The sequence below is a fragment of the Parus major genome, chromosome 13 (genome assembly GCF_001522545.3).
Source record: "Parus major isolate Abel chromosome 13, Parus_major1.1, whole genome shotgun sequence".
Lineage (NCBI taxonomy): Eukaryota > Metazoa > Chordata > Aves > Passeriformes > Paridae > Parus > Parus major.
Window position 1 is genome coordinate 892675 of NC_031782.1, and position 23628 is coordinate 916302.

The 23628-nt window shown below is 55.9% G+C and overlaps 1 protein-coding gene across 5 annotated transcripts in view; it reads right to left on the reverse strand.

The window, feature by feature from the left end:
* The window catches only part of ARHGAP26 (Rho GTPase activating protein 26), a 98757-nt gene that overhangs the window by 59327 nt on the left and 15802 nt on the right, over positions 1-23628 (reverse strand). For all 5 annotated transcript variants that reach the window (XM_015641715.2, XM_015641713.2, XM_015641714.2 and 2 more), the window contains exons 2-11: positions 21897-21992; positions 20987-21048; positions 20623-20694; positions 19451-19552; positions 17663-17773; positions 17394-17498; positions 16504-16633; positions 16155-16255; positions 13283-13377; positions 6577-6655 (exon numbers count right to left, since the gene is read on the reverse strand). In XM_015641715.2, coding sequence (XP_015497201.1) covers positions 6577-6655; positions 13283-13377; positions 16155-16255; positions 16504-16633; positions 17394-17498; positions 17663-17773; positions 19451-19552; positions 20623-20694; positions 20987-21048; positions 21897-21992 — 953 coding nt within the window. The remainder of the gene's footprint in view (positions 1-6576; positions 6656-13282; positions 13378-16154; positions 16256-16503; positions 16634-17393; positions 17499-17662; positions 17774-19450; positions 19553-20622; positions 20695-20986; positions 21049-21896; positions 21993-23628) is intronic.

The window sequence follows — 23628 nt, forward strand, 5'->3', positions numbered from 1 at the left end:
ATCCTGCTCCTGATCCCAGCCCTGCTCCTGATCCCAGCCCTGCTCCACACACTGATCTGCCAGGAATGACAAACCAAGGGTGAATACAGAAATAAAATTATCTAAACAGAGTCCAAAGACCTTCTGGGGCTGCAGCTGGGAGAAGAAAAGCCCCTGGGTGAGGGATGGTGGTGGGGCAGCAGCAGGACAGTAAATCACTGCTTAAAAGCAAATGTAAGGCCCAATAAAGGAGGAAATAATGGAAGAGGCTGGCTTTGCGAGTCATTGTAGCACGAACCATTTACTTTAATTTTTAATTTAAAGTAGGAAACAATACTCTAATAGTCTATTTAAATTGGCAGGGAAATTTGTTCTCCCAACACGGAGCTATTCCCTGAATTTCTACATGTTTGTTGAATTGCCTGATCAAATAACTCAGCAGAGGTGATAAAGAGAGGAAAGGCAAGTGAGTATGTTCTCTTTGGTCTGTCACTCCAGCTGAGGCTCTGTGCCTCCCCACTGAGGGGTGGGCAGCGAGTTCCCACCAAACCACCACACGAAATCCTGGGATGAGAGCACCCTGCGCCCTCCCCTGAGGCTGCTTCACCTCTCTGGGCCCAGGCTCACAAACAAGTTGCTGCAAGCAGCTGCTCCATCCTGTTCCACATCTGTGCTGCAATCCAGGTTCGATTATCTTGTTGCCCAGGCACCCCACAGAGCCACCCCACCTCTCGGCACCCCTCTCACCTGAACCCCAAAGCCAGGAGCACACCTGCAGCAGTGTCCCACGCAGGAGACGTGTGCTGTGCCCTGTGCTGTGGATCAGCACCCACCCTCACATCCCCAGACCCCTGGGAGCTCCTCTCGGGGCTATCAGCGGTGACATAAAACAGAGGGACAGACCTGGCTGCCACCAGGTCCCCAGCAGAGGCAAGGAAGGGACAGCAAAACCCAGCTGGTGTCCTGGGAGCAGCCACCCTGAGCCCTTCAAAGCCAACTCCTGCAGCCAATTCCTGCAGCACAGGCCCCAGGGCAGAGCAAGGAATGCATTACAGAAACAATTCGGTATTCACAGCAGAGACAGGAGCCACTGCTCTGCTCCTGGACACCCCCGACAACACAGCTGGAACAACAGCTCACAAACTCGCCAAAACTGGGTGGGACAGCACTTTTAGGTGTGTAAAAGCAATCCAGAGGGCTCTTTTCTCTTTTAAAAATTATCTATAATGCTTCTCTAAGTAATTTTCTCTGAAATAGCTTCTTAAGCAGAGGACAAACCCCGGCAGGCGCGGTGACTCCAGCTGGGTGAGCCTCAGCCACTGAAGCAGCAGCTGCTGGAACCAGGAATAAAAGCCTGAAGTCAAGGCTTAAGACCTCACTGGCTTAAGTGCTTTAGAAGCAAAATAAAAGCTTACAAACTCCATGTAAAGTTACTGCTATTACAGGCTTAAAGGGTTACCAAAGAGGAGAGGGAGACGGAGGGAGCAGCGGCAAGAGCCCGTGATCCGAGAACTAACACGGATCATGACACGGAACGTGCTTCTCTGAGGCTCCTCTGCTACCAACTTGTCCCCAAAAAGGACAAAGAATTTTTTTGAGCAATAATCCCGAGCTAAAAAAGCCAAGCAGGGGCTCACCATCACCACGGCTCCCCGCTCTGGGAGGCGGCACCGATGCTCCCAGGGCTCGGAAAGACTGAGCTGCAGTCCAGGGGAACTTCACTGGGTTGTCTGGGTTGGGAAACAGATTAGAGGCAAAGAGAAGCAGCAAACAATACAAACTTAGGTATTAAGAGTGGGCAGAGTGGGGAAAAAATGTTCTGTTCGCTAAAGAGAGAGACAGGGAGATGGAGAAGCAGCAACAGGAATGACTCAGGTCATAGAGAACAACAAAAGAAATCTGCTCTAAGCCAACAAACCCAGGCAGGATGAAGGCCATGAAAACCTGCAAGACAGAGTGCACAAAAAACCCATATTTTCCAGAAAGCTGACAAAAACACGTGTGTGGGATTGAGAGCACAATCAAAGCTCAGCATGAAAAAGGCTGTGAGGGAAGACACTGAAGAGGCAGACACGGCGCAGAGCCTGGGGACAGCAGAGCAGAGAACACGGCGAGCGCTCCGGCACTCGCCCACGGGCTCCCGGCAGAGAGCTCGGGCCACAGACACCGTCTGTACTCAGAGATGCTCTGGGTGAGGATTCTTATGGAATGAATTCCCATGATGGAGCAGATCTGCAGCTCCAGGGAGTCCCAGTGCAGTGTAAGGGGTTGGGAAGGGGAGCAGTGGGTGCCCGTCCATCCCCCACAGCCACGCTGGGACTGAAGTCCTTCAAGTGAATTCATTTTTTGAATGAGCCAAAATAACAGGAATGCCGAGGTTGAAAGCACTGGAGTGAGTTCAAAAGACAACGTTTCCACTGGGAAATAAATCTCTCACCATTTTGTATAATTAGACAAGGAAAATGAAAAACAATTTCAGAAAGAATTCCCAGAAGCAATATCCAAGGAGGAGGCGGGAGGTGTGCTGGGCAGGAATGTGGGGCTGGGCTCTGCTGTCACTGCCACACAAACACTGCTGGCATCTCTGGGCAGCAGGGCTGAAAGAGCTCCAGGAGCACTGACAGATGGGACACAGGAGCAGTGACAGATGTGACACCAGGAGCAGTGACAGATGTGACACCAGGAGCAGTGACAGATGTGCCACAGGAGCACAGCTGGGACAGGAGCACAGCTGGGACAGGAGCACTGACAGATGTGCCACAGGAGCAGTGACAGATGTGCCACAGGAGCACAGCTGGGACAGGAGCAGTGACAGATGTGCCACAGGAGCAGTGACAGATGTGACACAGGAGCAGTGACAGATGTGCCACAGGAGCACAGCTGGGACAGGAACACGGCACAGGGAGCTCCAGAGGCACATCCCACCCATCACCAGTGCCCTGGGAGTGGTGGAGGGTCGTGGCCCCCTGGAATCCTGGCATGCCCAGCCCATGTGGAGGAGCCTGGCAGAGCCTGAGGGGCACACGCTGCAGGAGGGGCACACAGGGGAACAGAGGAGGGGAGCAGCCCCGGTTTGGGGCAGTGATGAGGTTGGGGGATGAGCACAGCAGGCACAGCCCGGGGGTGGCACAGAGCCCGGGGCACAGAGGGCACAGCCCGGGGGTGGCACAGAGCCCGGGGCACAGAGGGCACAGCCCGGGGGACAGTGGCCCCAGTGGCCGGTCTCAGCTGCCATCTAGTGGGGAGCGGCCATGGGGCACCCCCGGCTCGGGGCTGGCCCCGGATCCAGCAGCACTGGGGTGGGAAAAGCCCTCCCAGCCCATCGAGTCCAGGCTGTGCCCCTTCCCCACCCTGTCCCCAGCCCAGAGCTCTGAGTGCCACCTCCAGGGATGGGGATCCAACCCTCCCTGGGCACTTCCAGTGCCTGAGCTCCCTTTCCATGGGGAAATTCCTGCTGCTGTCCACCCTGAGCCTCCCCTGGCCCAGCCTGAGGCCGTTCCCTCTCCTCCTGTCCCTGTTCCCTGGCAGCAGAGCCCAAATCCCACCTGGCTGCCATCTCCTGTCAGAGGGTTGTGCCAGAAGGTCCCCCCGAGCCTCCTCCACACTCATTCTCCACAACCTTCCCTAAATGCTTACCTTGTTCTCTGCCACAAGACACAGCCTAATTTGTGCCTCTCCTAAACCCACAGCCCAGCACAGCCACCATCAGCCAACACAGCTTTTATCCCTGACTCAGCTTCCAAGGAAGTTTCACAACCGCTCTGGCCTCCACCATATACATTTGCAAACTGCATCAGCAGAGGAGAAAATCCATAAGAAACTGATTCTGAGTATTTTAACAAAACCAAACACCACTGCTCCGACATGGACTTAGCAGCTTCTCCCATTTCCAGCCTCTGCAACATGGAAGAAAACCCAAAGTCAACACGGGGGCTTTATCCAGATGAATACAAGTGGTTAAGAGTTAACGGCGTGATGAGAGCTGTCTGGAGGCTGCTCTGACTGCGAGACACAGCGGAAATCTTCTCAAGTTGTGACAAATGTCTTGGCTAATGCAGCCACATTCTATGTTTAAATCTCACTAAGATGTAATTCGACATTTGGGTTTACTTTTTTCATTATAATCAAGAAACAAACTCCAGTCCGTGCTAATCTCTCCACAGCCTGAATTTGCAGGTGGAATTACCATCCCCACCGTGCCAATCCCTCCCCACTCTACAGTCAAATCAAAGGAAAACCAGACATTCTTCCCAGCAGGGTTCTTTGGTTACAGAAATACAGTCAAAGCACAGGATGGATATTTCTAGGAGTCCAAAGGTTCAATCTCATCTCTTGCTCAAGGAAATCCCTGTGGAATAGATAACACGCTGCACCCTGGTGTTGCAAGGTAAGAACCCAAACAGAACAGCCCACAGCTGCATTTTTGATGGCTGGAGGAGGATAACTGAGGACAAGGAGCTGCCTCATGTGTCAACACACACCACCCTCAGCAGCAGAGTGTCTCCTGGATCTGTTTCCATGCAGGAGGCATTCCCCCTGCACACCTGGACGGGCAGTGTAAGCCATCAGCAATTATGGCACAAGGCATTAATGCACAGCCACAACCCCTGACGTGCTGGGTGAGCCAGCTGGCCCCACTCAGTGATGGGCACGACAGGGGACAGCAGCAGCACTCAGCTGGCACCACGACCTGGAGCTCTCATAAGCAGATTCTGGAACAGGATAATCCAGGCAGTCCTGTCCTGGTTGCTCCACAGAACCTTTTGCATGCACAGCTCTTTGTAAATCCCCAAAATCTGGGTCTGCACCATTGCAGACGGGCTCTGCATCCTGGAAACATCAGCAGCTCCACACACAGAGGGGTGAGCGCTTCCCTGCGGCTCCTGTCACCCTGCCTGGCTTTGCCAGCCCTGCCACAGCAGAGGTGGGCAGAGGGAGGCTGCTGAGCAGGCTGCAGGAGCACAAGACTCTGTTCAGATTAGGAGCAACAATGCACATTTTGTCTCTGAAGAAGTGGTGGCACCAGAACGGAGGCAGGAGTTTGTTTAGGAGGGATCAAGACAGCTGGCACCTGGAGCTGGAGAGGGTTGTGCCACTGGAGCTGCCCCAAGGGTGGAGGAGCTGGTTCTCTCAAAAAAGACCTTTTCAACAGGTGATAGAAAACTCAGACCTCACTGGCTGTCACAGAACCAGAGAATGGTGGAATGGTTTAAATTGGAAGGGCCCTTTAATCTCATCCAGTCCCACCCCCTGCCCTAGGCAAGGACACCTTCCACTAAACCAGGCTGCTCCAAGCCCTGTCCAGCGTGGATCTGGGCCAGGGATGGGGTAACCAAGCTTCTCTGGGTGGGTGTAAATTGAAACAAAAGAGGTTCAGCCTTGGGGTCAGGAGGCCAGGGAAGCAGCTGGGCTGGAGCCCAGGCAGGCTGTGCCTCTCCTCCCTCGGATGCTCTCAGCTCCCGAGCGGTAACACCCGAGCAACTGCTCTGAGCAGGAGGTTGGACCAGAAACCTCCTGAGCTCCCGTCCTACCTGAATTACCTGATGGATCTACGACTCCAGGCTGGGACCTGGCTGCAATCCACCACGCAATCCTTTCCCTGAAATGCAGGGCAGCACCTCCCACACGCAGCCTCCCCATCTCCCTCTGCTCCACGTTCCAGAGGGGAGCGCTCGACCCAGCCCGGCGCTCACAGAACAGCCTCGTGTGTCCGCCTGCCTTCAATGAACCCTTCTCCTGACAAACGAGCACCTTCCCATGGATTTGGGGGGGATCTGCTCAAACCAGGAGCAGTCTGTGGGAGCAGGCTGTGCTGGGATGGGACACCCTGCGCGCAGACAGCCGCTCCAAAGCCACCCAGGCTGTCACAGAACAGCCCAGCCTGCTCTGCCTCTCCACACGGCTTCTCCTCATATCCCAAAACCCTGCTGGCCACGAGCAGGCACAGAGGCCACAGACTGGTCCTGGCTGCTCGGCAGTGCCACGGGAGAGTCACCACACGAAGCTGGGACGGGCCACACCGCACAGGACCCGCTCAGAACCAGCCAACGCTCCTCAAGCTGGCAGTAAGGTTTGCAAACGCATTCCAAAATAAAAACTAACAACAGTGAGTTTCCTGAAAACCCCCAGAATCCCCTCCAGAGGTGAGGAAGCCTTTGGCACAGCAGGAGCAAACCCAGGGAACGGGGGCCACACTCCTCCGCTCACACGAAATGTACAATTCTCTACCAGACCCAGCAACGGCTGCCAAGGAGTCGCAGGACTCCAAAAGCCCTGGAAATCTACAGCGTATTTTCTTCCACTGCTCTTTTTGCCATGTTTTCCTTTCAGCACGGCAGAGCAGCATGTTTGTGCTGGCCAAGCCTACCCTCCTCCTCTCCACCGCACCTCGGAGCAATCCAAGCACGGGAGATACAGTATTACCTCAAATATTTAACCAAGGGATTAAAGGATTCTCTTGGCAGGAGGCAGGAGCTGCCACACGGATGCAGCTCCGGCGCGGGCCGGCGGGCGCTGCGTGCCAGCGGCTCCACAGCGAGCAATCTGCCCCGGGCTGGCCAGCACTGCCTCTGCTTCGGGACCACAGCTCCTGCTCACCGGTTCCCGGCCGTCCATCGCCTCCATCCACAGCCTCCGCTCCTCCTCCGACAGCGCCTGCATGGTGATGACGCCGGGCCTGCCGGGAGAAAGGGAACGGCGTCAGTGAACCGCGCCAAGCAAAGGTGCCACAGATGGATTTGTCACGAGAGGAAGAGGGAAGGAGGGCAAGCTCCTTCCCAGCCGGGCCCCAGCACAAGGAGGACAAAAGCCATGGACATCCCTGCGGGTCCTGAGCGGGATCAGCAAGCGAGCAGAGGACATCTCCAACAACCAACGCACCTTTCCAGCGGTTTTGTGCAAGAGCTGGCTGCCAAACTCCTCCTGTGGCCCTCAGCCAGCTCACCTGCACCGGGTTAAACACGTCCATGCAATGGCAGGAGAAGGCAAGGCAGGTAACCAAGGAAGGTAACGGAGCAAGCAGGAGCCCCACACATCCCCCGTGTCTCACCACCACCCCGAGCACCAGGCCCACGGAGGAAACTTCTGCTGTGCAAAGCATTTCATCCCCAAGCTGCTCGTGGCCTCGTGGCTGTGCCAGCCCCCAGCCCTGTCCCTACCCTGCTGACAGACAGCAGTGGCAGTGACACTGCTGCGTGTCCCCTCCTGCAGCCTCACAGGGGAGCAGCGCAGGAGTCCGGGGTGCCCCAGGGTGCTGCTCCTGCCCCCAGCACTGTCACACACACACCAGCCCTGAGCTGCCAGCCCAGCCTGGAACAAACAGCCCTGGGACTGCTCATTTACTGTAATGAGAAGGGGAAGGGACAGGCCTGAGTGCTGCACACACAGCACAGGAGCAGGGGACAGCTCTGGCACTGCCCTTGCCCGAGGGCCAACGCCACCTCCACTCCTGGACCACCCCTTCCATGCAAGGAGTCAAACCTCAATTACCTGCTCTGTTAAGCGTGACCAGCAAGGTGAGGGTGGTTTTGGCAATCAGAATGTTTGCACAGCCTCGGGTGTGGGGGTGTGGGGACACAGAGGGTGGGAGCTGTGATTCCACACCAGGAGCTGCCATCTCACTGCTGGGCTGCCAGGGTGTCCATCTCCACATCCCAGCTCATCCTGCATCCCAACACTCCCAGCTGGCTGAGCCTGCGGCCCCCAGCCCTGTGCCTTTGTGCTGGCTCTGCAGCCCCAAGGGGTGGCCACATCCCCGGGCTCAGACACCGAGAGCTGGCCGTGTGTGCTCCGGTGCTGCTGCTCCCTCCCCAGACACATCAGGCAGCAGATTCCCTGGCAACAGGAGCAGGCAGGGAGGCTGCTGGAGCTCCCTGCCCGTGGGGATGCAGACACACAAGCTGGGAGAGCAGAGAGCCCCTGGTGCTGCTCTTCCCACCCCAGCACAGCACAGGAGCACCGGGCACACGGAGGGAAGGGAAGGGAACGGGGATGGAAGCTCGGGAGCTGCCAACTGCCTGCGAGTATTCCACAGAGCACGAAGGCTCTGCTCCCTTCTCAACCCCCAAAAAAACCTGCTAAAGCCTGGGCAGAGGGGTGATTTCTAACTTGGACTTCCCTGGGGCGATTCAGCAGGAAAACGTGAGCTGCACCAACACTCTGCAGATGCCCTTTGGTCCTTGATAAGAGCCTGTAAGAAAATTAAACTTTAACAGGGGCTCTCAAGAGGTGGGTTTGGCCCTTCTGCTGCTGCTTTGTGGCACACACAGGCCAGGAACCGAGGATTAACCCTTCTCCCTGACCCCACTCCCCATCCAAGCAGCCCAGCCTCCAGCACGCACACGGCAGCTCAGCACTGTCCCACCAGTGGAAGCTGTGCCCAGGTCCAAAAACCAGACATAATGTGCTTGATCTCTGCTAATCCCATTGGTGAGTCAGTCAATACTCACCAGCTTAGTGGTTTGGAAGTTAACTCACTTCAGAGGGAAGAGGAAACCACTTAACCATTGCCCCATCTGAGAGGGAAAACGCTCCTCATCCAACAGCAAATATGCTCAAAGCAGTGCACAAAGCTCCTCCCTGTGCAGGTACAAAGTGACTCGAGAGCAGCCCCTGGTACCTGAGGAGCTCAGTGGCCACTTTAGCCTGGGCTTGGGTCTGACTTTAAGCCAAGCTGCTGCTGAAGGCACAGACACCTCAGTTAGAAAGCCCTGGAAGGGCTCTAGCCCAGCTAGGGACACACAGGAAAGGAAATTCTGGGATTTCTGTCTCTTTAGCCAAGAGATTAGAACAGAGGCATTTAAACCCTCCATTCATGGCATGCTGGGCACTGGGCTCCCAGTGGCAGAGCAGGATCCCAGAGTGGCAGTGCCAGGTTCCCCCAGCACAGGGCACAGGTGATAACAGCAAAACATTTGTTCAGCCTCTGAGCAGGTATCAACTCCTCGGGCTTCACTTCAAAGTCAAACTTCTTTAACAGCATGAGGGGAGGGGCTGTGAAGCTGAATCAAACCCGATTTCCAATGCAAATAGCTCTGCATTTCCTCCCCCAGTGTTTACTTGCCAGGGCACCCATTGCATCACTTTCCTGAGCAGAGCCATCTTCCTGGCTGCGATAAATTTAAAATGCACCCACACATTACACCTCATTCATTATGGATGTGGCCAACGATGCCCACGGGGCTCCATGTGCTCACTGCCAGGTCGGATGGCACTGGAGCAGCCTCTGCCAGCAGCAGCCCTGCTGGGATCACTGCCTGCAAACAGCACCATCCCCACCCAGCCCCTTCCACAGCTCCTCACCGCCGTTATCTCCTCCAGCCACAGCAAAACATCTGACATCCCTCCCCAAAAGAGAAACAGAACAGATCTGTGCCCTCACCCTACAAATGGCCCCGAATACTGGGGGTTACAGGTAATTATTTACAGAGATAACATGCAGTGAATACAGATTCTGCTGTGGGCAGCTCCCACCTCCTCCCAACACGGGGTGCACCTGGAGCCACCTGGAGCCACCCCAGCCGTGTCCCAGGACAGCAGGACACCCTCCTGGATCTGTCACCCAGGGTGCACAAACCTGAGCTGCTGTGGCAAACAGGAGCCAGGACCTGCTGATTCACTCCTAGCTGCTGCACCCCATATTTCCACCTGCAGGCACCAAACCCCTTTGCCTTTTTCTGGGACACAAGGAGGGGAAGGACATTTTGGGATCAGAAGAAATTCATATCAAAATGGAGTGAGTGAAGGAGGGTGAGACCAGAGCAGAACATGGCAAACACTTAATAAGAAAGAGTATTTTCAATATGTTACAATCTAAAAATGGAAGATTTTTCCATATAAGACCACACAGGAAATTTGAATTTTCTCAATATCTCAGCTTTTGTGACAAATGGCCTGGCCTTAAGGAGCTGTGACTAAGCACACCGAGAAAATGAGAAACTGCAATAGCTTTTCCTTCTTCCAGGAAAACAAACAAATAAGGAAAGCAATAGAAACAGATAAGAACTTCCAACTGCTGTAGCAGCTTATCACAGCGAGACAATCTAAACTGCTGATGGAAACACACGAGAGTGCAATAACAACAGGGGCTGAGTGCACAGAGATGCTCGGAGCCTGAGCACAGCAGTGCAGCCCAGACACGACCCCAGGACCATGGCCAGGCACCAGCAGCCACAGGTGGCCCCAAAAATGGAATTAAGAGGGAAACTGACCCTGAGCTCAGCGAGTCTGAGCATCCACACGGAGCCCAGAGCAGCTCCAGCTCAGCCACCAGCCAGGGATCGGGGCCACCGTGGCCACCAAGGGGAAGGAGCCTCATCCCTGACTGTGACAAGCCATCCCTCCCCAGCTGTGACAGCCCTGAGGCTTTGTTTTAAAGGTCGCTGGAAAGGTGACACCGGCAGAGGAACAGGGACAGGCTGCACCACACGAGGGGCCCGGGGACACGGCAGAGCTGGGCTCACCTGGCACAGGTGAGCAGGGAACAGGTCCAGGTGAGCAGGGAACAGGTCCAGGTGAGCAGGGAACAGGTCCAGGTGAGCAGGGAACAGGTCCAGGTGAGCAGGGAACAGGTCCTGCCACAGTCAGAGCCCTGGCCCTGGCAGCTGCACTCCCAGAGCAAGGCCACCAGCCCTCCTGGGGAAATCCATCTGCTCAGGGGAGCACTTGGCAGGTGCCTGGCAGCTCTGCCACCCCCATGCCAACCACCCAGCCACCGTGCCAAGTCCTTCAGGAAGGATTTCTTAACAGACAGGGGGCTCAGGGAGGCTTGGAGTGCCCATCCTTGGGGGTGTCCAGGGAAGGGCTGGTCAGTGCTCTGGGCTGGGGACAGGTGAGGAGCAGGCACAGCCTGGACTCAATGCTGTGGGGGTCTTTTCCCACCTCAGTGACTCTGGGACTGTGGTTCTGCAATGGTACTGTGCAGCAGGCAGAGTCCAGGGCTGGTACCTGCACAGTTCACTGCCCTTGTGACCCACCAAGAGGCCAAAGCCTGCATTTGAAAGCCCCCTGCTCCCCCAAAAGGCAGCTGGCACCTGGAAGCAGTTTGCTTCTGGCCCAGAGCAATGACCTACATTATCCTAAATGACAAGGCCCTTGTCATCAGTCAAATGACATACTCCTCCTCCCCAGGCTCATTTTGTAAGACACTGGCTGTCATCCCTGTTCACCTTGTTTACAAATCTAATTTAACCTGCAGAGACTACAAACGAGTTTAGTTAATGAAAAAAAAAGAGCATTAACAGTAAAACACAGTATCCATCAGACTGGGGGTGTATTTCAGCCAGACCCTGGGACACCATTCTGGGGTTCATTTTGCTGTAACAACACAATATAACATTTTGTGTTATTATAATCTCTAACTTGCTACATTGAACAAGAACTATTTGTAAATGCCAGGCCAGGTTGGATGGGGGTTGGAGCAACCTGCTCTAGTGGAAGGTGTCCCTGCCCATGGCAGGGGGCGGAATGAGATGAGTTTTAAGGTCCAACAAAAACTATTCTGGGATTCTGTGACAAGGAAGCAATGCTGCAATAACAGACCAGGCTCCAGATTTTCAGCTTGGTTGTGCTGAATCATCTCTACAGGAGAAAAACCACACTTTTTTTCCCACCTAAGAAGGAACAGCTCTGAGCTGGTGCTATTGAGGGTGTCAGTGCAGAGCTCCAGCCCCGCAGCCCGAGGTGTCTGAGCTCCCAAGGCTGAAAAAAGCCCATTTCTGTGCAGGAAGAGCCGAGGCTGCCACCTCCAGGCTGTCCCCAGAGCTGTGGAACAGCCCAGCCCTGGGAGCCTGGCAGGGTGAAGGTGATCTCCAGCACACCCTGCACTGACAGCAGGGCCTGATGCCCTGGTGGTGCCCAGAAAAACTCATTGTTTCCTCTTCTTCTCAAGTTCATCTTGGGAATACCCAGTGTTTTAGACATCTAATGACAAATTCTGATACAAGAGAATGCAGAGCTGCCTGTATATTGGGAAAAAACAGCTTTTTCCTTCAGGTGTGTCCTGCTCCCCTGCTCTCTCAGGCAAATCCCTGCAGCAGGAGTGTGTACATGAAAGGAGAAACTCCTCAGGTTTCCCCTTCCTGTGCTATTCCCTTGCCATGATTTACATGGAGCACAGCAGATTTCTGGAGCAGCTCCTGATCCCGTGCCTGGCAGGCTCCAAACATCAAGGGAGGCTTCAGCTGCCTCTGAACACGCTGAAGTAAATTATTGTGGCTCCATTCTCCTTCTCCCACTTTTAGTTTGATTTTCACATTATAAGAAAATATCCCCAGGGCACAGCAAAAAAAAAAAATAAATTCCTGTGTCAGCAGAAATTCTGCAACTTTCTGGAGAAAAGCACAGCTCCAGAGAGTGGGAGGCAGCCCCAGGTTATCTCATCCCTCAGCCAAGCCAGGCTCAGCTCCCCTCCCCGAGCCCTCCCTGCCACAGGCTGGCACTGGAACGCTGCTGGAGCACAGCCTGGCCAGGAGAGCCACCAGGGCTTACTCAACACACACATTTTCATCAACTTGGGCTTTTCTGAGACCTCCAGGGAATTCCTGCAGGTGAGAGGGCAGCTGGAGCACGGACAGGCACAGCTGGGAGAACACAGTGAGTGCCTCTGGAGCAGGCTTTTGTGAACTGTGTGAACTTCTGCAGCGAGGGAGACCCGAGGCAGTGACTAATTCCTCTTGGAATAGCAACACCAGCCTGCCTTTCCTGTTTATAGGGGTCAGCCATGCACCATGCTAACTGCTATGGTATCAGCTGTCACTCCTGGCTGCCAGAGGTTGAATCCACACATACCCCTGGTCCAGCTGCTGTGTGGTAAGTCACAGCAGAAGTGGTTTCCTTCTTCAGGAAAAAGGAGTGAGAGTGCCTGCAGGCACGAGTCAGAGGTGCATCATCACCCATCCACGGTAAACCAGCAACAGCCACTCCAGCAGAAAAGCTGACACTATTCCAACACGTACCCAGCGTTGGAAAGAGGCAGCACACCCCTCCCAGAGCAGCCACAGAACACTTCTCCAGGCTGGCCACCGCTCACCTGGTGTGGCCAGAGGCTGCAGAAGTGCTAAAACACCCTTAAAGTCAGAGAGACTTGAGTCAGAGACCTGTAAAGCAAAGCACTGACTCAGTACACGGAGAGCACGTGGCTGGAAAGGTGTGATTCCATGGATTAGGGCTCTCCACTCATGGAGGGCGTGACTGAAGGGGAGAAACACGGGAACTGCACAGGAACTGTCCCACAGCCACGTGCAGGAGCACAGCCCTTCCCTCCACACAGTCAGCACAGCCCCAGGAGCTCCCTGGCAGCACTCACCGATCCACAGCCTCCACATCAAAGCAGAACCTCTTCTCGATGGAGTCTGTTTTCCGCCGTGTGCAGGATTTCAGGGTGACAGCCTCATCCTCCCCCTGACAACAGACAAAATCCCAGCTGAGGCCAAGAACAGCCAGCAACCACAGGCCTGTCCCCAGCAGCCACCTCTGTCAATGAGCAGGTTCAAACCTGGGGGCATCTGGCAACATCACCCTGCTAAAGACATCTGTTTGTATCTCTGGCAGGAGGACTTGTCTTTTCATCCATGTTTAGTCCAAACCCCTTCACGAGGAGCCTTCCCTTCAGGGTGCTCATGATTCAATCTGTGCATTAACAACCCATTTTTCATGTGGGCAGGTAATGCTGGACCACAACTTTTGGGCAAAATCAGCTTTATTTTCCACTGCTGAACAACACTCCACAGACCTGCTGGCAGTTTGCACTCCACGCTGCGTTTTTGGCAGAACTGTGCACACCAGGACTCTTAACAGGAGCAAACATGTCTTAAAATGTTTATTATATAACAAAGCAATGACAAAACCATTCTCCCATCCAGAGAAGGCCTCTTTGCATCCAAGCTGTGCTGGATTTCCACAGGGCTGAGCAGTGATCCAGCAGGATCTGTGAGCACTGCTGTCCTCTGCTGGAGGAAATCCTGCCTCAGCCCCTGCCAGCACAGACACTTCTGCTGCAACTGTGAAATTCCACTGATGACTTAAGAGAAAATGAATTCTGAAGGAGTTCCTGGAGACAGACACTTTTCTGGGCTCTCTGTGCTGTTCCTGATGACACCTTGGCTGACCACCCTGTTCCCTGACATCACCATTATTCCAGGAAACAGATTTAGAATCACTTAGATTGGAAAAGACCTCTAAGATCACGGAGCCCAAAAGCTGCCCAGAACAGCCCAGCCCACCCCTAACCCAGGTCCTCACGTGTCCATTAAATCCCCCCAGGGAGGGTGGGATAAGAACCTCCTGGTTCTTATCCATAAACTCCTGCCCACTGCCACCATCACTCAGCTCCTGACACGGTCCCACTCATCTCATCCCACCACACCTCTGTTTTCCTGCTGCACCGTGCCTCCCAGCCCCTCCTGGTCCCACTTGCAGGCACTGCTGTGATGTTCCCCTGTGGGGCTCTGCACCTGCCCTGTTTTGGGGACAAGCCCTCATTCCCTCTCACGTGCTCCCACGGTTTCCTACTCCCCAAGAAGGCTCCTGGACCAGGCAAGGCACCCAGCACAGACCCCAGACCCTCAAGAGCTCCCTGCAGGTTCTCCCCAGGGTCTGGCAGTGGCCCAGCCTGCCCCACTGCCAGCACAAGGCTGCTCCCCCTCTGCCCAGAATTCCGGGAATGTCCCCGCCCCAAAGCCACCAATACCCAGCTCTGGCCACAGCCCAGGGTCACGGGGGCTGGCACCAGCTGTGAGCCAGGAGTGAGGGTCTCCTCATGCAGCAGCCTGGCAGCAGTGCCAGTGCAAGCTCCATGTGGGCACCACGGCCAGGGCTGCCCCAGCACGGGCACTGTCCCACACCAGGGTGCTGCAGGTCACAGTGTGAGCACAGCCCTGCACAGGGGCTCCAGCCTGGCCCTGCACAGGGGCCCTGGCTGCTGGGAGAGCCCTGAAATGGGAAGGGACCAGACAAAACACAGGACAGCCACTGATGATTACAGGGCTGGGATATGTTAATGCTGAGCTATAATGAAGATGCTCCAAGGCAAGAGGAAATTAATTTTAGAAGCTTCCCTGCCCAGAGCCGGCTCCCTGTGCCAGCAGGAAGCCGTGTGGGAGCCTGTCCAGCTGCCCCAGGCACTCCCCAGCAAGGGGACTGTGTTTGCAAACCCAGCTGGGAACTCTGAGGAGGGCTCCAGAGGAGCAGAGCCTGCCCTGGATACAGCCCTGGGAGCACTGGGACACGGCATGTGCTGGCTCCCCACAGCCCACATCCACTGCTCCCCCTGCTCCTCACACCTCCTCAGGGCCAACTGGAGCTCCAGGCTCTCCTGTGGCTCTGCCCAAAACAAAACAACTTCATTGGCCGAGTCACAGGATCATCAGAGACTCACAGAATGGTTTGGGTAGAAAGGGCACTCAGATCTCATCTTGTTCCACTCCCTGCCATGGGCAAGGACACTTCCACTCAACCAGGTTGCTCCAAGCGCTGTCCAGCCTGGCCCTGGACAAGTCACAGGCATTGGAGAAGGAGCAAAACAATGAACAGGTTCTCTAGTCTGTGCCTTGGAGCAGGAACGAGGCACGGGGGAGCAGGCACCCCTGGAGCTGGAGCGTGCTGGGTGCCTGTGGCTGGCAAAGATCTGTGGGCTCTGGGGGTTTCCTGTCTTTTCTTTCTCAAACCAGGTGCCAAGTTCATTCCCCATGTGGCAGCCACTCAGCCTGGAATGAATGTGACTCACTTCACTGCACTTGTGTCACCTTGCCAAAAAGGTGGCACAGATTGAGCCCTGGGAGAGGCTGCAGTGCCACATGTTCCCTGGCAGGACCCAGTCCTGCTCCCTGCACTCACCCCTTTTAATCCTGCTCCTTTTCCTCCTGCTCCCTGCACTCACCCCTTTTAATCCTGCTCCTTTTCCTCCTGCTCCCTGCACTCACCCCTTTTAATCCTGCTCCTTTTCCTCCTGCTCCCTGCACTCACCCCTTTTAATCCTGCTCCTTTTCCTCCTGCTCCCTGCACTCACCCCTTTTAATCCTGCTCCTTTTCCTCCTGCTCCCTGCACTCACCCCTTTTAATCCTGCTCCTTTTCCTCCTGCTCCCTGCACTCACCCCTTTTAATCCTGCTCCTTTTCCTCCTGCTCCCTGCACTCACCCCTTTTAATCCTGCTCCTTCTCCTCCTGCTCCCTGCACTCACCCCTTTTCCTCCTGATTTCTGGTCGAAGGGCACCATGGTGATGCGCTTGGATTCCCTCTGGTAGGTGCAGTAATGCTTCACCCAGGAAGTGCCAAAGTGACCTGCAGAGCAAGCACAGGGTTCATGCCCAGAACAGTTTCAGTGCCCTCACAGGACCTGCTGTGTTTACCCATCATTTCACGTGCCAGACTCCTGTACCTAAAGGACTTTTACAAGGCAGTGATTCTCCCTGGCTGCCACATTCCCACTGAATTCCCCCCTCCCTGGGTCTTGCAGGGATTCTGCACCTGCTGAATCAGCCTTTGTGCCCCTTCCCCAGACCCACCACATCCCCCAGCCCAACACCTACGCTTCTCCTGCACGTAGAGATACCCCTCCATCGTGTAAGGGCTGATGTTTTTGTGTTCGTGGGGATTCTCCTTCATCTTCTTCATCAAAGCTTCAACCTCTGACCTCGTTCCTTCAAAGCGGTTTCTTGTCTGCAAATTAAAACAGGAATGTGTTCTCCAGGGCAGGGAGCAGTGCCTGGCTCTGCAGCACCTGGGGTGGGGCTGGGTCCCTACAGCCCTGTGGGAAATGGGACTGGGGAGCCCAGGGGCAGCCACAGAGCACCCTGTGCTTCCTAAAGCAAAAATATTACAACCATTGGCAAGGCCTTCCAGAACATTCAGAGGGCTTACAAAAAGAGGGAGAGTGATTTTTGACATGGGCCAATAATGATAGGACAAGGAAAATGGATTTAAACTAAAAGAAGGGAGATTTAGATTGGGTATTAGGAAAAAATTCTTCCCTTCACAGATTGCCCAGAGCAGCTGGGGCTGCCCCTGGATCCCTGGCAGTGTCCCAGGCCAGGCTGGACAGGGCTGGGAGCACCTGGGACAGCAGAAGATGTCCCTGTCCATGGCAGGAGTGCCACTGGATGGGATTTAAGGTCCCTTCCAACCTAAACCAGTCTGGCATTCTTTAATTAAAATACACCAGGAGGTGAGGTGGCTCTGCCAGACACTGACAGTGATGGGCAGGGGGAACAGGGACACCCTGGACACGGGGACACCCTGGGAACAGGGACACCCCAGACACAGGGACACCCCAGACACAGGGACACCCCGGGAACAGGGACACCCCGGGAACAGGGACACCCCAAACACGGGGACACCCTGGGAACAGGGACACCCCAGACACAGGGACACCCCAGACACAGGGACACCCTGGGAACAGGGACACCCCAGACACACTCACATTCTGGATGCTGATTGTCAGCTCTGTCTTGAAGTCACTGAAGTCCTTTGCGAGCTCGTAGCCGTGGTGGTAGAACGTGAAGAGCCCCTGCAGAAAGGCCAGGAGCTGCATTGGGAAAAAGCAAACGGGGAGGGTCAGTGGAGACCCAGAGACAGCACTGCTGAGGGGAGGGGGCTGCCTGGAGGGCCCTGGGGAGAGGGGCTGTGGGGCAGGCTGGGCCCCCTGCCCTGCCAGGACCCCATCTCACCACACAGCCCCAGCTCACTTACAGGTTCCACAAACTCAAACATCTTCCTCTCCTGCACCTCCTGCACCTTGAAGACGTATTCCAGGGACACCTCGTAGAAGTGCTGCCGGACCAGGTCCACCTGGCTGTCTGCCTGCAGAGGGGTGGCAGAGGAAACACCAGCTCAGGAAGGAGCAGAGCTGGCTCTGATGGGAACACAAGCACAGCAAACCCAGCTCCAGCCCCCAGTCCCAGCTGGACAGATGGCACAGCAATAAACAAAAATCAGATCCACGTGAGCAGGCTCTTCCTAAAGCTGAGGAAAATGGGTGTGGGTCTCAGCTCCCCAACAGCTGGGTAGAAAACACACAGCAGAGGTGAGAAAATGGAAATCACCATGAGCTTGACAAGCAAAGGCAACTCTCCCTTTTCTGGGAAGCATTCCCCCTCACCAGGGATGTCACATCCACATTTCACAGCTCCACACTGAATCCCCTTTCTGAGGTAGCCCTTCCCTCGGTGGGGTCTGAGCCACACAAACCCCTAAAAACACCACACCAATTCACTTCCCAGTGCACGGGGGAACAGGAGCCAGCACCTGAGCTGGGAGCTCCTCCCGGCAGCAGCCCGAGGCAGGGCCTGGCTGGGTCTGGCTGGGAGATGCCACCAGATGGCACCAGCAGCCAGCGCTGCTCCAGCGCACCTGCACAGCATCAGCATCCTCTCTGCATCCCAACAAACCCCCAGCAGAATCCCGAACAGGATCCCGAACAGGATCCCGAACAGGATCCCAAACAGGATCCTGAATTCCTGTGCTGCATCCCTCCCAGAATCCCACCCAGGATCCCGAATCCCACACTGCATCCAGCACACATCCCACCCTGATCCCACCTGTATCCCCTGAGGCACCTCCAGGCAGCCCCTCAGGGCTGTGCTCTGGCACAGGCTCACAGCTCTAAGAGCTGCCCATGGATCCTCCCCTCCCCAGCCAGAACTCCTGGTGCTCCTGTGCCCCAGAGCATCCCAAACACAAACCCTGCTCCTGCTCCCAAGGGCTCACAGGCTCATTTAGAACCCACCACTCCCTGGCTGCTTCCACGTGGGGAGTTATTCCAAACCCCAAGGACAAGGCTGGCTTGCAGGCACCTCTGCCCAGATCCCGAGCCCTCCTGAGCCCTGATTTGCAGAAGATGATCCCCTGTGCCACAGGGATTCAGGTATTTCTGAATTTCATGGTGTACCCGGGTACAGGAGCCCCGTGCCCAGCAGTGCCCCAGTAAGGAGCAGCAGAGCACCAGCACCATGCCCTAAGGCAAGGACACAGATCCTGCAGGACCAGCCCAGCTCTGGGAGTTCCAGGCTTGAAAGAAGTGATTGAGAACTCAGCATACTCCTCCAGCAGGAGCACTTGTCACCACAGCTAACCACCTCCTGAATCACTGATGGCTCTCAAAGTGTTTAAGGCACTAAGCCTGATGCCTCCTCCCCTGGAGCACAAAGCAGAGCAGGCTCTTGCAGAGAAGGAGACCAGACATCCATGATTTGTGCTGGCACATGGGAAGCCTGCAGCAGAACCAGTTCCTTTCTGTTACACTCTTTAATTATAAACCCTCTCTCCTTTTTGATTGCTATCCATTTTGGGATCTCTCTGATTTACTCACCAAGACAGCTCCGTATCCTTTCATTACAGAAAAAGGGGAAAACCCAGCACCCACAGCCAGAATGAGGGAAAAAAATGAGTTTACAGCCAGGACAATTGTTGTTATAAGCTGTGTGAGGCATTCAAAAAGCTCTCCACAGTCGGACATGGAAACTCAGAGGTTGCTCTCACCTCCTGAAGCTGGGACTCTTTCTTCTTGGAAGACAAATTCAAGTGCTTTTCCAGGACACCACAGTATTTCTCAGTCTCCTTGTCATATTTCTTTTTGGCATCCTGCAAAACAGAACAAAAAGGGTGGCACTGAACACAGCAGCCCCAGAGCAGCTGTGCCAGCATCCCTGTGGCACTGGGCAGGATGGCAGCCCCAGGTGGGAGCCAGCATGAGACAGCACCTGGGGGCAGCAGCTGGAAGCAGGTGAGGCTGCTTTCATCTGCCAGCATCAGGCAGCTCCAGGAAAGCAGCTTATGCTGCCAAAAGCCACGGCTTGAGGGAACCCCTCCTCTATTCCTGGGGCCCAGTGCTTGGTAAAACATCCAGATCCAGGTCCAAACACAAGAGAGTGAGGAAAGTGCTTTCTAAGCAGAACATCGTCACAATCCCCAGCCCAGCCCGCCACCCCTGGCAAGAGCTCCCCAGCCGTGGCACGTGGGACAGTGGCACAGCACCTCTGTTGTGGCAGGAGCATTCAGGACACCACCTCCCCTTTCCTTTGCACCTCTGGTCCCAGCCTGGCCACCCCAACACGCCAGGGCCCAGTCCATGGCAGCACTGCTCGTGAGCAGGTCCATTCTGGAGGATCCTCCATGTTTGGTTTCCAGCCGCGCGAGGCCGGGCTGGCACCGCTGCCGTGCGGCCCCGGGCGCTGCCATCAGCTGCTTGCAGGCAGCAGCAGGTTGTTATAACAACAGGGGAGCCACAGACAGTGGTTTTCATTTCAGAACAAAGGCAGGAAAGCAAGAGGAGGGGGGCCAGGCTGTCTCGCAGCCGCCCTCAGCCACACCGGCGCTTCCCCGTCCTGCCAGAAGCGTCCGAGTTCCCGTGCAGCCCCCAGCGATGCTTTGGGGTGGGGATGCAGCCTGGGGCACTCAGGAAAATGTGAGCCCCTCCAAGAAAATCCTAATCCTTCCTCGCAGTAAGGAAAAAAGTTGGCTTCAGCTGGCATGCAGTTTTTTGCCCTTGGCACGTTATTTGGCTGTGGGTGAAGTCAGAACACTGAGGCACCTCCCAGGAGCTGCATGGCCCCCGTGTCCATCCCACAGCAGCACGCTGCCTCCTCCCACGCCTGAGCCCATCCTGCAGTGTGCCAGCTCCTGGCCAGCTCCGGGGGCACTGCCTGCCTTACCTTGGCAGCCCCAATCTGCTCCTTGCGGAACTTCTCCAGCGGCGTGATCAGCACCTCGCTGGCGTTCTCGATCTGGGGGCAAAGACAGGCCCAGCTCACCTGCTGCTCCTCAGCTTTTCCATGGAAACCCCTGCACAGCCCCAGACACCCACAGGCCTCACCCCTCCCACCTCTGCAAACCTGTGAGCCCCCCCAGCGGCAGCACTGCAGCTCTCCAGCATCAGGACTCCACTCCTGATGCTTTTCAAGTGTTCCCCCACCAAACCCACCCTCCCCTTCCTGTGCCCTGCAGCTCCAGCCCTGGGGCTGGCAGTCACTGTCACCACGGGTCCCAGGTGCCACCAGCCCTGCTCCGGGGCCGTACCATGCGCATCCGCTCGTCCTCCAGGTTCCGCAGCACCGTGGCAAACTCCTGCAGAGACTTGGCTGGGAGGGACACAGAGTCAGCGTTCAACATCCCATTTTTAACAACAGAAACTGCTCAGAGGGGTTTTGTCTGTGTTTTTGGGAGGAGGGGTTGGGGTTTTTATTATCTTTGCTCTCTCCCTAGAAAGGTTCCTGCCGCCTAAAGAGAGCAGCAGAGCATCCCCAGGACCAGGCTATCTCCTCCAGACAGCAACATCCTCAGCTCAAAGCTGCCCTACCCAAGTCAGTCACCCAGCAGCCCCAGAGCACAGCACTGGCCCCCAGCCATGGCCAGCACACGAGGGGCACGGCACCAGGAGAGCTGGATGAGGAGCTATTTCTGCTGAGAGACTGGGCACAAGTTAAATCAGGGCTAAAGCTTCTTTGCTCTCCTGGCTCCAGATGATGTGCACAATAAGCTCTAGAAGTTCAGCTGGGGCAGGAGCAGGGTGAGAGAGGGAAGAGGCTGCAGGCACTGCCCTGTGCCAGGAGAAGCTCCGTGGCAGAGCCAGGCTTAGCCCAGGGAGCGAGGCCAGGCTGGGCACTGCTGATTCTCTCAAGCACGGGCTCCTGAGCTCCAGCAGCGAGGCTGCTGCTCCTCTGCTTCAGAGAACACCCCCAGCAGTGTACCCAGCCACAACCACCCCCAGATTCTCCTCTCCACTGCACAACACCCAGCTAACTGGGATGGTTTCAGATACAGGCAATCTTCTCCCTTTCCTGTCTGGCAGGGACAGATTTAGGCCAAGAAGCAACAGCTGATTCCCTGGGGAAGGCTTTGCTGCTGTTGAACAGGAGGAATATGCTGTTCCCAGACCAATTCCTTGGTGTTTCCCTGCTCAGGTGGCTCCAGGAGCAGCAGGACTCACCGATGCAGATCTCATCATCCGTCTCAGCGTCGCCGATGCAGCGGAATTTAAACTCGTTGAGGGAATCCGCGAACTTGCGCTTGGCGGCCGACAGGTCTGTGAGAGCAGGAGCAGGGAAAACGGGGATGTTACAAATGGGAAAGTCCCCAAACAGCAGGATGCAGGCAGACACACGATCCCATCGGGAAAAACCCACAGAGGGACCCGTCCCAGGGAACCCTGGCACCAGGGAAGCCCCAGAGCGCTGCCCTTCTGCAGCCACCCCAGGGACACAGCCCTGCCAGCACCCCCAAAATACCCCACAGGAGATGAAACCCCACAACACCAAAAGAGGCACCCCAGAGCTCAGAGCTAGAGCCACGGGGCAGCAGCAATGGTGACAAGACAGTGACACTGCCCCCCAAGAGGTGGCAGCTGTGCCATGCTCCTGTCCCACTGAGGGAGGACAGCAGCACTGAGCTTTACTGCTGCCCAAGCTGCAGATTCTCTCCCAGATCTGGATCCTATTAAGTTCTTACTGGCAGTGACCTGAGTGGATGCAGGATTTCCAGAGCAGCCCTGTTAACCTGGCACACACAGCCTGTCCTGGGCACCACGGTGCCACCGTGTCCCTGCCAGCACCGCCGGTGGCAGCGAGACACAGCGTTCACTTCCCCGTGCATTTCTTCACTCAAAACCCAAAATTCCATGGATTTTCCCCTTTCCCAGCATCGGTGGAAAACGTGTGTGCACACAAAGGCCATTTCCTCCTCTCAGACACCAACAGCCAAGAGATAACCACAGCAGAGTCCAAGTGGTTTGCTTTCCCCACGGGATAAGGGAGCTGGCAACTTTCTCCGAGCATTAAAGCTGTTTTCCCAGTATCGCTGCTGACAGCCCTGGGGTTAATCCTGCCCAGTTCAGTCCCAGCTGCCTTCACACAAGTGCTTCCTAAGGCAGCAGGAAATCAGCCAGCCAAGGCAGGCAGGGACAGGGAAATCCCCGGGAGCTTTCCCAGTGGAAAAGTACAGAGGGGGCTTCTTCAAGGAAAAGGTTCACACGTAACAGGATTTGCACTTTTTTCCCTGGAGGATGGAATGAGCATGGCTTTTACACCCTTCCCGTGCCTGGAGCTGCCAGGAGCTCCCACTGGCACCCACAGAAGCAAGACATGTGTTTTTGGGGGAAACTTCCAGGTGTTCCTGGGCAGGGTTGAGAAAGGGGACTCAGGAGGGTGGGAGGGTTTGTTCCAGCTCAGCTCAGGGCTGACCAAAGAGCACTGGGACCCATGCAGCTCTCCCTGCTCCCTTCCACGTGCCCATGCTGGTGTCAGCAGCAGAGCAGCCTCCTTCCCTCCCCAGAGACTGCTGGGGCAGCACAGGGCTCGGGGACTCTCAGCCAGCCCCTCCTGCCTGCCCTGGAATAACCACCAAGATGATGTTGATGATCTGAGGAGCCATTTCCTCCCCCCCAGCCCCTGCTGGCCCCCAAACCCCTGGCCACATTCCAGGTGCCAAGCAGGTCTGATGTGACAGCCCTTGTGCCCACCCCAGGCTGGGCAGGACCCCAGAGCTGGAGGCTGCTGCAGCACAAGGATGAACACCTGGGGGATGAGCTGAGCCTCTCCTCCACCTGAGAGTGAGGAGCAGCTCTGGGACCAGGCACGAGGCAGGGCAAGGCCAAGAAGCCTTTGGAGCCAGCAGCCCTGACAGCAGTGGCCCACGGTGCTTATAAATAGGCAAGGGAGAGGCAG